At 35.3% G+C, this 14,673-nt stretch overlaps 3 protein-coding genes across 6 annotated transcripts; all 3 read right to left on the reverse strand.

Annotated features, from left to right (window-relative positions):
• Positions 1–681: 681 nt before the first annotated feature.
• Positions 682–4,448, reverse strand: LOC121753407 (deSI-like protein At4g17486). 4 transcript variants are annotated; one of them, XM_042148705.1, is made up of 5 exons: positions 4,384–4,448; positions 4,121–4,264; positions 1,742–1,995; positions 1,316–1,603; positions 682–1,170 (listed from the first exon to the last, which is right to left on the reverse strand). In XM_042148705.1, exons 3-5 carry the CDS (start codon positions 1,950–1,952, stop codon positions 917–919), a joined length of 753 nt encoding a protein of 250 aa, XP_042004639.1. In that variant the 5' UTR covers positions 1,953–1,995; positions 4,121–4,264; positions 4,384–4,448; the 3' UTR covers positions 682–916. The 4 variants fall into 4 exon arrangements, with proteins under 4 accessions (XP_042004639.1, XP_042004637.1, XP_042004640.1 ...); XM_042148703.1 differs by lacking the exon at positions 4,384–4,448 and having other exon boundaries at positions 4,121–4,344; XM_042148706.1 differs by lacking the exon at positions 4,384–4,448 and having other exon boundaries at positions 4,206–4,343.
• Positions 4,449–6,979: 2,531 nt separating this feature from the next.
• Positions 6,980–9,650, reverse strand: LOC121752113 (arabinosyltransferase RRA3-like). The gene is made up of 2 exons (XM_042147012.1): positions 9,182–9,650; positions 6,980–8,391 (listed from the first exon to the last, which is right to left on the reverse strand). The coding sequence occupies exons 1-2, from the start codon at positions 9,362–9,364 to the stop codon at positions 7,264–7,266; spliced, it is 1,311 nt and encodes a 436-aa protein (XP_042002946.1). The 5' UTR covers positions 9,365–9,650; the 3' UTR covers positions 6,980–7,263.
• Positions 9,651–10,215: 565 nt separating this feature from the next.
• On the reverse strand, positions 10,216–13,165 carry LOC121752114 (HVA22-like protein k). Its single transcript, XM_042147013.1, has 8 exons — positions 12,929–13,165; positions 12,489–12,547; positions 12,126–12,223; positions 11,779–11,830; positions 11,577–11,640; positions 10,889–10,984; positions 10,733–10,805; positions 10,216–10,591 (listed from the first exon to the last, which is right to left on the reverse strand). The coding sequence occupies exons 1-8, from the start codon at positions 12,959–12,961 to the stop codon at positions 10,467–10,469; spliced, it is 600 nt and encodes a 199-aa protein (XP_042002947.1). The 5' UTR covers positions 12,962–13,165; the 3' UTR covers positions 10,216–10,466.
• Between the last annotated feature and the right edge of the window lie 1,508 nt (positions 13,166–14,673).

Consider the following 14,673-nt stretch of genomic DNA (forward strand, 5'->3'; position numbering starts at 1 on the left):
AAATTTATGCAGAAATATAAGTATATTAGTAATGACTAGTGTATACATTCTCTGTCACGAGTCCTGACAAGGTTGCTTTCCCTGGTTTTGTTTGTTTCCTTGGATAATTATATGTGGTTATTCTAGTTTAAGGCTAGTTGGCTAAAATCATTGAAAATTCACTAATTAGTTCTTAGAGATATATCCTTACATGGAGAAATGCTAAATCCATTTATACATTAAGTTCTTCATGTTATTGAGAAATAATAATCCCCATGTGTTTTTCTCTATCATAAAGTTAAATACACATTAGTTTCATTTTCCTATTTTAGGATAATTTCACTTTAGTTTTGCCATAAATCCCCATGTGTTTTGGTCTTATCAATCATACTGGAGTACAAAAATTGGAGTGAGGGAATCATTCCAAATCCTTTTCATTCCACATGTTATTTTTCGCTGGATATTAATGTTCATCTATTTTAGTGGGTAGAATGTGCTACAAATTTCATGCTTCATTTAATTATTTTTGTTATTCTTCAGACACACAATATTTAATGATGGAGTATTAATGTTTGATAATGTAAACTTATACTATAATTAAGTGAATAGTTCGTCATTTTTGTAAAGATAATGGATATAAAAATATAACCTGTCAATAGAGATTTGTAAAGTATAAATGCCTATTTGGGAAAAAATTTCAAATTCTTAACAACAAATACATCATATTTCTGCAGATGCATCATCAAGAAAGTACATGAAGAAAGATGAGAACAAACTACACACGTTACAGAATAGAGGAAAAACAGCAGTTGTTTTAGCCTCAAACCTCATTGAGATAACTACATTCAAATGTGGTGGTACTTGTTACCCAAAAATTAAAACAATCTAAGAATCCACAAAGACAGAAAAGAAAAAAAGAAAAACGAATTCCTATTCTCTAACCTTCTTTCACAGATTTAGTACTTCTTGATTTCTTTAAATCCCAAGGAGGCAGACAGCCTTTATAGTGTGATTGTAAGACGAACGATGATATCGATACATCTTTCTCCTTTGGGTGCATAGAAATCGAAGAGAAGCAGCTGAAAGAGCTTCTCAGACTCTTCTTCTCACTCTCTGAATCTTGACAGTTTGTATCATGTGGCCCCTTGCTCGTTTTTAGAGCCTCCGGGAGTATGCAGTTGCAGTATGAACCTATAAAAATACCTCTTAGAAGGAAGTTCCAATAAACCAGCATGAAGTTTTCTATGACTGACAATTAACCACATTTATTCAGCATTTTAGGACTCCTCTTAAAGTTAGTTATGATGATGCATCAAAATGAGATTAATAATGATACCTATCCTTGCCAGACGATTCACCCATTTTGGTATCCGTTTTCCAGTCAGCTTGTAGCATATATCCTCACAGAAATGGTTGCAGTTTTTGACAACCAGGTGATATGTATCACCACAGTAGTTTGTGGCCTGCTTCTCCATGAAATCTCTTACTTGGTGAGGGTTCAAATGTGTCGTGCCAATAAAAATTGACCTGCGAAACCTGAATCCAGGGCATTGCCGGGGCTCAACTTCAAATACGCCACTAGTAGGAAAGTCGTGGGCTCCAAAAGCATATTCAATGTCATACACTGCAAAAACATAATTCCTATCCACTCAGTGAATGAATGTTTCAAGTATCAAACGAGGAGATAACAAAGAAAACTACTATATAGGAAGAAAGGCAACATAAATCAAGAAGACGTTATAGAGTAAGAGAATCTCTCTACCTTCAACCCCAGAGTGAAAGACACCAAGTCCAGCCCAGTAAACATAGCCGTTGACAGGTGTTAAATCATAAACATTGAGGTAAACAGGAGTGTTTCCTTGGCTAAAGCTAGCTGATTTAACCTTAGGAAACACGCAGAACCTTGTCGTTGATTCTCCCTGCGTCTGCAGAGGCACAATTGATCTCCAACTGCTTTTGAATTTTGATTTCATGTTCAAGGGTGAAACCAGGAATGGCTTAATACCCAGTTTCAGCCTGTAACGTTATTTTAGATGTCAATAACTCTGCATCAGATTTATTTGTCTCAAATGTACACAAATGTGAACGTCCCGTACATGGAAGTTGGAAGGAACAGATCCTTAGTAATTAAGAATGTATGAATTCAAGAATATACAACTTTGATTACAAAATACATCTAATGGAAACGCCGCCTAGCCTGTAACATTATTTTAGATTTCAATAACTCTGCATCAGATTTATTTTTCTAAAATGTACATACACAAATGTGAACATCCAGTACGTGGAAGTTGGAAGAAAAAGATCCTGAGTATTTAAGAAACTATGAATTCAAGATTATCCAACTTTGATTACAAAATACTTATAATGAAAACGTCGCCTAGGCTGTCATGATATTTTCACTTCAATTCAAGGTTGGACAATATCTCCAGTTACTTATGCAGTTTCAACACCATCCTTATATGAGTGTGGTAGGCGTTCATGATTCAGGAATGTAAAGAACATTATATAACCCTGATTGGCAGGTTCAAGCAATCAAGGTATTCAAAATAAACAATGAACTCCATCATTTTTCACATAAAAAGAAAGCCAGTACTCTTAAGGGATAATATTTGCCTGTGAAATTATGTGTCATTTCATGTGAATGAAATCAACCTTGTGACTGAACAGTGAATTCAGAAGGTAGACCATCAACTCAAAAATTCAAATGTATCATTCCCAAGTGCAGCATAGATCTCAACTATTAGTAACTTTATTAAAGAAAGTATCATTTGCTGGAACTATTAGCAACTGCTTCCTTTTGTCTTTTAGAAGTTCTCAAGAATTAGCTTTTAACTACAGGAGCATAGAAAATCTTATCACACAAGATTTGGCTTTTTTATCTTTTCTTTTACAATCAAAAGGAAGATTAAAGAACCAATAATTGAGTGCAATCAACACTCATCAATTATCTTCAAACGTCTAAGCTTGAAAACAACAGCCATTCTTAATAGAGGAGGCCTACACAGTAGTAAATCATTAACTCAACTTTAGATGCATGGATATAGACAAAAGTTTTGAGGGCCATGGGCGATGTGTAAATGGGATTCCTATGAAGCGTGTAAGAATAGAGAAATAGACATCAAACTGTTTCTTATCAAACAGTAAAACATGGCAATATGCAAGAAAAGGACGTAGCAAACGAAGTAGACCCTAAAGATGAAGACGGAGATGATTTGTTTTGGAGACAATGATTCTTGGGAAGAAATGGATCAAACGAGTAAATATAAGCATTATCTACACTATTTAGCCCAAAAATGATTTGATATTGGGGTGTTATTCCTTTGCTTCAAAATATGGCAAGCTATGCTAACAGTATGAAGATGAGAAAACTAAACTAGCAGGAATATGTGGACTTCTGAAATATCCACTCCAACCATATTATACACACAGAGACACATACACATACACATACACACTTGTATAGTAGCCCATCTCCATATTTCGAGAAAGGTTAAAGTATGGTTAAAGAAATAAAATGGAGGAAATAAATTAAGGCAGAATAGCAACTTTTTTTTAAGGTACATTGTCATTTTTTGACGCGGTGGGCTGAATGATGACAACTTTAGGTCAATACACCAACAAAAGCCAACTTTCTAATCAGATAATTAAGATCAATCATCATTTTTCCTAAGATCTCTCAAAATATACACCACATCCTCATTCACCTAGGAAGAGCAATCAAATCCAGGAAGAAACTAACTATTCAGAAAGTGGTGATGATTAAGAAGATACAGAAAAAGTTGACCAAAAAATCCAACGCAAGAATCCCATCTGCCCAAGAAGCCAAGAACCATGAATGAATGAGGGACAAAAGATTGGATCTAAAACTAAACCCAGAGCAAAAATTGAATCTTTTAAGGTTCAGCCATAGATTTCCAGAAAACCAAGAAATCCATAAAGGAAAAAGAGGGTTCGAAGATACCTTACAATGCAAGGAAATCACACTCACTAAAGAAACCAACAAAGACAGGAACCGAAGCAATGCAGCGACGAAAGAAAAAGGGAAATTCTTAAGCATAAAACGAAATATGTTTAGAGGAAAATTGTTACAGTTGCAGTTCAAGAAACAGAAAGAAAAGGGAAACCCAATTCAATTATTTACCTTAACACTAGAGGGCACTCATTGTCAAGAAATGTTTCCTCCTCAACTGCAGAAAAAGCAACCGCTTTCACAGCAGAAAACTCACCTGAAAGAGGAGTGTATGTGACTGAACAATGGGCATTATTTTCTCTTTGGTAGCAGATTCTGATGCAGAGAGAGAAATAGAGGGAGAGAGAGTCAGACTTCACAGCTGTCTGTCTCTTTTGAAGATTCAAAGCCTAGTTGAAAGGAAAAGAAAACAAAATAGAGGGAAAAAAGTTGACCTGTAAAAAATGCCAACTTGATTCTATATTCAAAACATTCAGATTATAGTGACAAATTAAAGTATTTTTCCTCAAGAATTTGTTGATAAATTATCTGAATCTGAACATATTTCTATATTTAAAGATATGCTTTGATCCGTGAATAAAATGCGAAGTCCCACTCAAATTTGAACATTTTGACTTGACTTTTGTTGTTTGCGCCCCCGAATAATTCGAATCGATTGATAAATTTTAGCAATTCTCCATTTGTAGATACAATTATTTCATTTTTCCCAACGAGAAATAAAGGACGGTCCAATTATAGAGTATTGAGTTGGTAAATTAATTTAATGGAATTTCCTTATGCCGTGTGACATAATAATACTCGGTCGTCTACGTGTTGCCAACTATTATGCAAATTGCAATTTAAAGAGACGCTGAAAAAGTAGGACGAAGAGATGGGAATATATAAATAAATAAATAAAAAGAAAATTTAAATTTACAAAGTCTTTAATCTTTATACTCCATCTATCATGTTAATTAGAAAACTGGAGTAGTAAATTATATGGATCGTTCCAAAATCAGTTTATAAAAATATGTATTTTTTTATTTAAGAACATCAATAATCATTCCTGATTTACTACCAACATCCCATTTATTAATTGGACGGTAAGCATCTGATCAACTAATGATCGTACATGTGAATTCGAGAGGAAAAAATCGTTATAATTTTTAGTGAAAAAACTTTTTATAATTAGTTATACTATATCACAACACCGACCAATTCTGAATTATAAAAAAATATATTGTTTAATTGATTTTATCAGAGAAATATGGTGCACAAAAGAAAAAATAGCCATAAATATCAAATGAAATTGTATGCCCCAAGTCTAAATTACACTTAAGGCAGAACTAATTTAAATTCTCAAACAAACTTAAGTTCCGAATTAGGATCAAACTTTTGTTTTGAAGTCCAATAGAAACTTTTGCTCTTAGTATCTGAGTATTTTGTCAAATATTGTGTTGTTCTTCTATATAATGACTAATGCGGCACCAAACCAACGATTAAAAAGAATAAAATTACAAAATTTGGTCGTTAATAAATTGAATATTATGTTCATTGTGAGTTTTTTTTTTGGTTTCCTCTGTTCCCCCTTAGCAGAGTTATTAACCCATATATAGACTGAACTACATGGATTGTTGTTCATTGTTCCACCTCGACAGAGTAAACTCCAAACTGTTAGCGTTAGATCACATGCATATGTTTGGATGTAAATAGGAATGGAAATAAAATGAATAAACATGAGATATAATGTAATTTTGACATTACGAAGACAGACAGAATGATGTGAATCAAATTGTACATTTTTATTCCCCTAACTTTACATGATTTATATAGTTTGATGCTTGCAAAAGTATGTTTTACGATGTAGGAATGAAGCTCGGATGGTGAAAAGCGGTTCAGAAAGCTCTCAAAATTGGCCACCCGGCCGGGTGTATTTTATGCCTAATAATTCTACCCGGCCGGGTATGATTTTCAGAATACGAAAATTCCAGCAAGTCCTCAAAATTGGCCACCCGACCGGGTGAATTTTATGTCTAATAATTCCACCCGGCCGGGTGAATAAATTCTAACTCCAATATTGCGGTTTCATAGGCGGTTTTGGAGAGAGGGGGTGATGGGACTTTTTGGGCAGAATGAAAGAAAGAAAAGAAGGAGGAAAGGTGGCAGAGCGGAATTAAATAAATACAGAGAGAAGAGGTGACGGATTGGACGTTTTTTTTGGGCAGAGGAAAAAAAGAGAGAAAATGGAGAAAGAGAGGAAGGAAGGGAGATCCAATCTTCATCATCCCGGAGGAGATTTGCTATCATCTACATATCAATTTCATGAGTTCTTCTTGTTTATTGATTGTTGATGTGTAACTAAATTCCTATGTTGCTCTTAGTATGTGAAAGATGTGGATTACTTTAGGATTCTATGGATTAATGTTTTTCTATGATCTTTTCTACGGTGCTATTTACTTTGAATGATAATTCCGGCCTGATTTATTATTCAATCTTATCTTTTAGCCAATGTCACTTTAACTTGGTTAAAAGGTGGAAACGTAGATAAAGAGTTTGAGATTTGTATCGTGTTCAACATATGAATCTTGGATAAGTTGATTTACATGTCGTTACAATAATTGTTGTACATTTACTATGCGTCTGTAGGAATGTTCAATTGATTTTGTAAATGAATTATGTACGTTGGAACTTAGAAGTTGGATTAGAGCTTACTATGCGTTTGTAGGAGTGATAATCTGATGAGTACGAATTTGATCTTAGTGTTCAGCAAGGTTAAATTCAAGCATCTATGAACATGTTCAGTGTGAGTAGAATGAACGAGTTTATTACAACTTTCATTAGATTAATCTTTAATCCATAGGGTAATTGGTCCGTTAAGTTAATTCACATCTGGAGCATATTAGGAGCAACGTTCTCTATCTCTTGAGTTTCTCTATTTTCATTCTTTAGTTTTCAATTTGTTTATTAATTTTGTCAAACCTTGTTAAATAGCCTACGCCTCCCTGTGGTTCGACACTCGAAGTACTACAATCGACTCTGTACTCTTGCAGATAGATTGTAATATTAGAGCTATTTTATTAAACTTGTGTGTTCTAAATCCATTAATATAAAAGCTCGAAAATTATACATTACGGAACTTTAGAAAAAGACAATCGTACAAGAAGATTAGAATGACTTTTAGTCATGGAGAAACGCCAAAAGAGTTTTTATAGTGAAGCAGATGCTGAGTCGTTCTTATTCGTGACGTACCGAACGAAAAAAGATCCTATGGAAGTTTACCTGTATAATGAAGCGATGATGCTATGACATGCTAGTAGAAACGTTTTTAGTTTCTACTAAGATGAGCCATCAGGGAAGGGATCCAAAGCATCTTGCTTCCCGTTCACATAGTAATCCACAACTGCATTCATTCGCCACAGCTTATCAGGGTGATAATTTACATGGATTACGACTGGCTTAAGCTTGCGCAGCTGTGAGTCTTTCCTGACGGTTTTGAAGAGAACTTTACTGTTCATGAACAAGTAATGATCCATAGTTCTTCTTGATGCATGTAGCCCCTCATAACCAGGATGCGATGGGTAGAACAGCTCTTCGTTGAAGACAGCTTGGTCCCAAGCATTCTCTCGAGCCAGCCTACCAGCCACACGGTCCAAGAGCTCTATAGAGGGGATTGTGGGTCTAATATAGAAGAATCCAGAGTTGTAAACCCATATCCTCATCGTATGAGCGTACCTAGCCCATCCCATTTCAGGTTCATCAAAAACATCATTGTACCCATAAGCTGTCATGTTATTGTGACCATCAGTCATGGACTCCACGTCCGAATCCCTGTAGAGATGCTCAAATGGATTTTGCAAGTAGACTATGTCGACATCTGAGAGCAAAACACTATATCCCATCTGCAAGAACTCCCTCAAGATCCGAAACTTCAATCCTGAGACAGCATGATTTCCTCCAGTTCTAGCAATAGATTCGAAGTTCTTATCTTCGTTTATCTCTTCTACATCTTTTTTATATACTGGAACACCATTTGCTAGGCACAAGTTGTAAATTTCCTCATCCAACGCAAAGACCAAGTAATTCGGTATCCCTACTCTTTTGATATTCGTGAACCACACCTCCAACATATCCTTAACATTTGAATTGGCAAGTGTAACAATGATTTCATGATTCACAGCAACTTTCTCCAGTAGCTTGGCCAATTTCGGGTTGACAGATTCATCAGGTACAACTGCAGGGTTGGTTCGCAATGCCTTAACAGTGCCAAAAGGCCCAGCCTTTTGCTGTTTGCCTAACACCATCACCTGTTTCTGGGCACTATCCTTCCCTTGCTCAGCAAACCGAAGCTTCTCCGTCAACTCCTTAACTTGCCTTTTCAACTCTGCATTTTTCTCTGAAGCAGTGACAAACTCTGATTTTAACAAGTTGATGCGTTCTGATGATTCACATGAAGAGGTAATAACCTGGCAGATAGATCATTCAAGGGCAAAATGAAGTTCAACATTGTTCGAGAAAATAGTTCCTCAAAAGTCAGCTGGTAAAATATAGACAACCATGACCAAGTGATAAAATATTAAAAAAAAAATACACTGATAAACTCCCTAAAGGAATACCATCCTCATCTCCTTAGTTATATGATTCATGCAAATACACCAGCCTTCACATGCACAGAGACACACAAAAGATGCACTATACATGATTCGATAAACTACGAAAATCTTTGTTAGAGATTCAAAAATTAAAACCATAACCAAAACAATTTGCATAGTTCTAAGAGACTAAAATGCACATACATAATACTCCAATAGAAGTCACTCATATTGTTCACTTTTTCATTCTTTGTGGTTGGCAAAAAACTAACAGCCGACAAGGAAGCTCAGCAAGAATGCAGCTTCTCCATTTTTCTTCAGAAAATAGCTTTATTCAATAGTTCCTATAGTCTGATCACCATCAAGTTACTAAAAACAGCGATACTTTTTCCTCTTTCGAATTCCATCACTTCATTACCTAAGTCACCGAGCTGCAGAGGATACTTCTATTCCTAATTTCCTAAATCCTACAACTTCAGTTTCAGTCAGCTCATGCAGAAGAAATGGAAAACAACACTTCAATCCAATTATAATACCAAACTAGAGCAATAAATTTAAACATCACTGATCCAATTCCAAATCAAACTCTCAATTTCTAGTCAACGCTTGTTGAAATCTCATAAAATAGCTCGAGTTCGAACAGATGGGCGGTAAAAAATTGTACCTCTGGATCGGAGGCGGCGACGCGTCGGCGACTTAGCGGCGTTGACGATAAGACGAAGAATCCGCCGGGATAGAAGAAGGCGAAGACGCAACCGAGTAATATTCCGACGAAGATGGCGGCGGCGATTCTCGATTTGCCGCCTTCCTTCTTCATCAAAGCGGTCTCTCTACGACCACCAAGCATCACTTTCTCACCAATACGCGATTGCTACAGCAAGCATTTTTCAAACACGAACTCAGCAGTGCCAGTAATTAACAACTGATAAATTAAACTAAACAATACTCCTAATCTGCATTATTTCTCTACAGCCAACTCAGGGGAGTAGACTTTTATCCTGCGCACCCATTCAACGTTATTTTTTTCTGCATTGATTATAACTACTAATCCTATTTAACAAATTACTACTAGCGTTTCATTTTACTAAAAAAATTATTCGTTTGCTTTTAGCTAATTGCTATAAAGTTCACTCAATTTTAATTTTACAGGAATAATTACATTAATTATTTTATCAAAATGCATGAAATTCGGCCTGTTCTTCAATTATGAAAAACAGTTTAGATATGAATATTCATAAATTATCTAAAAAAAACTTGGTACACCCTCAAATTTTGGTATTTGAATATCGAAAAAAATCTAGTACTACTATTTTGACACTAGGAGCTTTTGCATCTCTTCTTTATTCAGACAACTTGGAAGCAGGGGGATTCCATTTTGAGTTCAGCGAACATTGAAATAAAAGCTTCAATTGTGGAGTAGGGGATCCGCTCCGCGATTCCGGAAAATATTTATTGCCAAACCATATATAGTGGGACAAAAAGATTAACAATTAATGAGCACAGTTCACAGATAATGTTGGTCGTCTTAAATGAGAAATGAATATGCAATTTATTGAAAGCTCGACCAAGCAAGCACTAATTTACAAACATAAGAAACTGAAAATACATATCAATAATGTGACAAAGTAGTAGTAGTACTTTTTACTGTAATTAATACAGCAAAGGCACATCATCTTAATTTCTATTCACACAAAAAAATAAGAATGTGCCATCATTGATAGATAGATAAGATAGATATAGAAATATATATATATATATATACAACCATGTGAAGAGTGATTCAGTAGAGCAAAAATTCCACAAACACTAGCTAAATGTTAGACATCGATACTCGAGACTAAGTTAAAAACTGAAACAAAGTAGGAACCCATCTTCTAAAAGCGATTGAAGTTAATAGGCACAAATTGCTAAGAACTGCAACTTATTTGTCAGCCCTCGACTTCAGAATCCTAATCTGAATCTGAATCCAAATCTAAATCTAAATCTAAATCTGGAGTCTCCACATGTTGGCGAGGAGTAGGACCTCCGATTTGCCTTTGCGTAGGGTGCAGTATTTCTTTAACCATTTGATTAGCTATTAAAATAAGAGACTCAGTTAATAAGATATAGTGTGAAGTTAGAACATTACATGCTAATCAAGATCATGCTTTTTATAGATTAAAAAAAAGTAACAAAAGTAACTTCTGGTTGTCCAATTGTAACAGAAAACAAGCACCTGACAACAAAATCTTCGTGAGGATTGACCTCGTAACCTGAATTTCCGCTTCATGTTTACTCGCAAATTTCACCTGCAGGAACATATTAACATAATACGTATTAATGCCCAAGCTCAATATCTTTTCTGCTAGAAGTTGCTGGAGAAGGCTGTTACCATTTCACTACGGAAGAAAATAACAATTTGATCAAGCCTGGCCTGATGTTTCTGGAGGAAAGCCCGCAGATAATTCGTATACAACACACTTGCCCCCTACCATAATAGGACATTGGAAGGTATAAACATTCATAAATTATCACCAACAAATATCATCCTAGCTCTAGCATCTAGATACCTAAAATGAACTTAATTAGATATTGTATATAAAGAGGTTGATATTATATCACATTATCAGTTTTTTTTCCAAAGTTGTATATACCAAACAAAGTTTGATGTTGTTCAATTGGTCATAAGTAAATGCAGATGATGATCCCCTACCATTGCAATTGAAACACAGATGTACACAAGAAGGATATGATATTGACCAAAAACTAAACCACCTATGACAACAGCACCGTATAATGAAAGTTGCAATGCCCACTGCAGAAAACAATTCAGTCTGAAGCATCATTAGAAGGTAAACATAATTAGTCAGTTTTGCTTATCCGTAGGCAAACTGAAGCTTCTCTTCACCAGATAAAAAAATTGATACTAGACACATGCACCAAACACAAAAACTGCAAGTGATATATACTCATCAAATAACAAAATAAGTCATTTACGAAAAACAAAAACACTTCCAAGATATAGATTTAAAAACCTTAACAAAACCAAACAGAACTGGATTTATTCTGCTCAAACCTACCTCAACAGATGGCAGTTGAAGCCAGACAAGAAATGCAAACTTTAAATGGTAGTAGAAAGGACACCTGATAAAACAACATAAAAACCAATACCGCTGGTGTTATCAAAAGCTACAAATCAACCCTGAAAAACCAGCAGACAGTAAATTGAATTTTTTTTCTCTTCTGGGGAGGTGGGAAGGAGATTTTTCTTCAAAATAGTACCAATAGAGAAGCTTATCAGTGAAGGTCTCAGCAACCGTGAAGGATCCATATGCTGCAACCATTTACCACAATCATAATGAAATAAAAGTAACAGTGAACTCTAACAGACTGAAATGTCCTGTAACTTCGCAGAAGTAATAAACGCATACAGAAAGCACTCTTTAGATTCCTTTTTATCAGGTACCGTCAATAAAACCATAAGAGAAAGTATGTCAAATTATAAGGTCATTCAATTAACGGCCACTAGCATGCATATTAAAAAAATCACAGTTTAACATATTGGAGAACAAAAGTTGTCGACCATAAATAGACATTAAGAATCAAGTTAACCATATCACCTCACTTACCAGCCCAGTATACAAGCCATTTATGTTGGTCATCTTGATCCTTCGACTCAATGGCCTTGAACGTAGAATAAACAGGTAAGACAACCCCCACAGAGCAGCTGAAAGAAACATGCAGATTGTCAGCAAGCTATCGGCATTCATATTCTATTCATGGACGACATGACGCAAAAGTGAAAATGCTGAAAAATATATTAGCTTCAGTGATGGTTATATGCAGAAGATACAAAATGTCCTTCAAATATACAACAGCTGTGGTTAGAAACTGCCAGAAGTTAAACCCTATGGTTAAGCAATACAAAATCTCATTATGCCTATTAGCTCATACTAATCGACACTCATCTGAGAATATAATTCAAAACTCACCATGCTGTACGAACTACAATATTGGAACCAAGGGGACAGAGAAGTAATCGCAGCCCGACCTGCATTAGTACGAAGCAATAATTATATTATTTCCATATGCTCAAATGCAGGTTTTAACTAACAAATAACAATGCAGCATACAAACACATGCGCATGGAGATAAATCCTAATCGTATTTGCTGTGTCTAGACTCCATGAATGACCATGTCGATTTAATAATCAATCATTGTCACAGCAATTGCATGCCAAACAACGATTTCAAAATTTTAATTATCTAATATTTTCCGCTACTTTAAAATTTCATAATTTAAACAAGCAAAGAATAAAATAAACAGAAATCGACAGATTTACATCTAGGAATTCCTCGCAAATTAACTCAATAAAATAAATTCCGATTCCGAATAGAAGGCGAAGGTCAACAGATATGAAGAGAATTGTACGTCGGAGGAGATGCTGGATCCAAGGAAATTCATCCTTAACGAAGAGAATTCTTCACAAAATTCCTATAAGTCAATCTCACGAAATTTCAATACCCAGCTCTGACAGGGAAACCTCTCTCGTTTGCAATTTGAAATTATTCAAATAAAAATCTGAAAGAAAAATGATCAGAATGTAAAGGGCGTGTGCGTTTGAGAGAGAAGGGAGGCAGGGTTATGGTCTACGGCATTTTGATTGACTACCTCTAGCCGGTAAGGGTATATAAGTCTTTTGCTCAGGTTGCTGGGAAAAGAAATACTACTACTATCTAGCTAACCTAGAGGCAATTTTGAGGATTGAATTGAATCCATGTCTTGATTAGAGTTTACATGCATTTTATAATTTTATTACTGATTGATGTGTAATTTTTGAACTTTTATATTAATGGATTATTAACACAGAAGTTTAATAAAATAGCTCTAATATTACAATCTATCTGCAAGAGTACAGAGTCGACTGTAGTACTTCGAGTGTCGAACCACAGGGAGGCATAGGTTATTTAACAAGAATTGACAAAATTAATAAACTAAAAAATACAAACTAAAGTACGAAAATGGAGAAACTCAAGAGATAAAGAACATTGCTCCTAATATGCTCCAGATGTGAATTAACTTAACGGACCAATTAACCTATGGATTAACGATTAATCTAATGAAAGTTGTAAAAAACTCGTTCATTCTACTTGCACTGAACATGTTCGTAGATGCTTGAATTTAACCTTGCTGAACACTAAGATCAAATTCGTACTCATCAGATTATCACTCCTACAGACGCATAGTAAGCTCTAATCCAACTTCTAAGTTCCAACGTACATAATTCATTTACAAAATCAATTGAACATTCCTACAGACGCATAGTAAATGTACAACAATTATTGTAACGACATGTAAATCAACTTATCCAAGATTCATATGCTGAACACGATACAAATCTCAAACTCTTTATCTACGTTTCCACCTTTTAACCAAGTTAAAGAGACATTGGCTAAAAGATAAGATTGAATAATAAATCAGGCCGGAATTATCATTCAAAGTAAATAGCAACGTAGAAAAGATCATAGAAAAACATTAATCCATAGAATCCTAAAGTAATTCACATCTTTCACAAACTAGGAGCAACGTAGGAATTTAGTTACACATCAACAATCAATAAACAAGAAGAACTTATGAAATTGATGTGTAGATGATAGCAAATCTCCTCCGGAATGATGGAAATTGAATGGTTGCGCCTCCAATCTTCCTCTCTTCCTCTCCAATTCGCCCCAAGTTGTCCCCCTATTTGGGCATTAAAAACTCCCAATTAAACTTTCCTCTACTACTTTTTCAACTGCCACCTGTGTGGCTCCTCAATTGTCCCCTTTCTTCAGCCGTTTTTTTCTCTCTCTCCCCAATTCTTTTTCGTCTTTTTTTTTCAGTCAGAACCGTCCCCACCTTGGGAAAAGAAACTGCAATATAAACTGCCTTCGCTCATCTGCCCGGCCGGGTGGATTATTGGGCACAAAATTCACCCGGCCGGGTGACCATTTTTTAGAGCTTTCTGTCCAGCTTTTCACCCTCCGAGCTTCATTCTTTGTTTCACCATTTACTCCTCTTCCTACACCATAAAACACACTTTTGCAAGCATCAAACTATATAAATCATGTAAAGTTATAGGAATAACAATGTAAATTTGATTCACATCACTGATTTATTAGGAGTATGACATATTT

The sequence above is a fragment of the Salvia splendens genome, chromosome 10, assembly GCF_004379255.2.
Source record: "Salvia splendens isolate huo1 chromosome 10, SspV2, whole genome shotgun sequence".
In the NCBI taxonomy this organism is placed as follows: domain Eukaryota; kingdom Viridiplantae; phylum Streptophyta; class Magnoliopsida; order Lamiales; family Lamiaceae; genus Salvia; species Salvia splendens.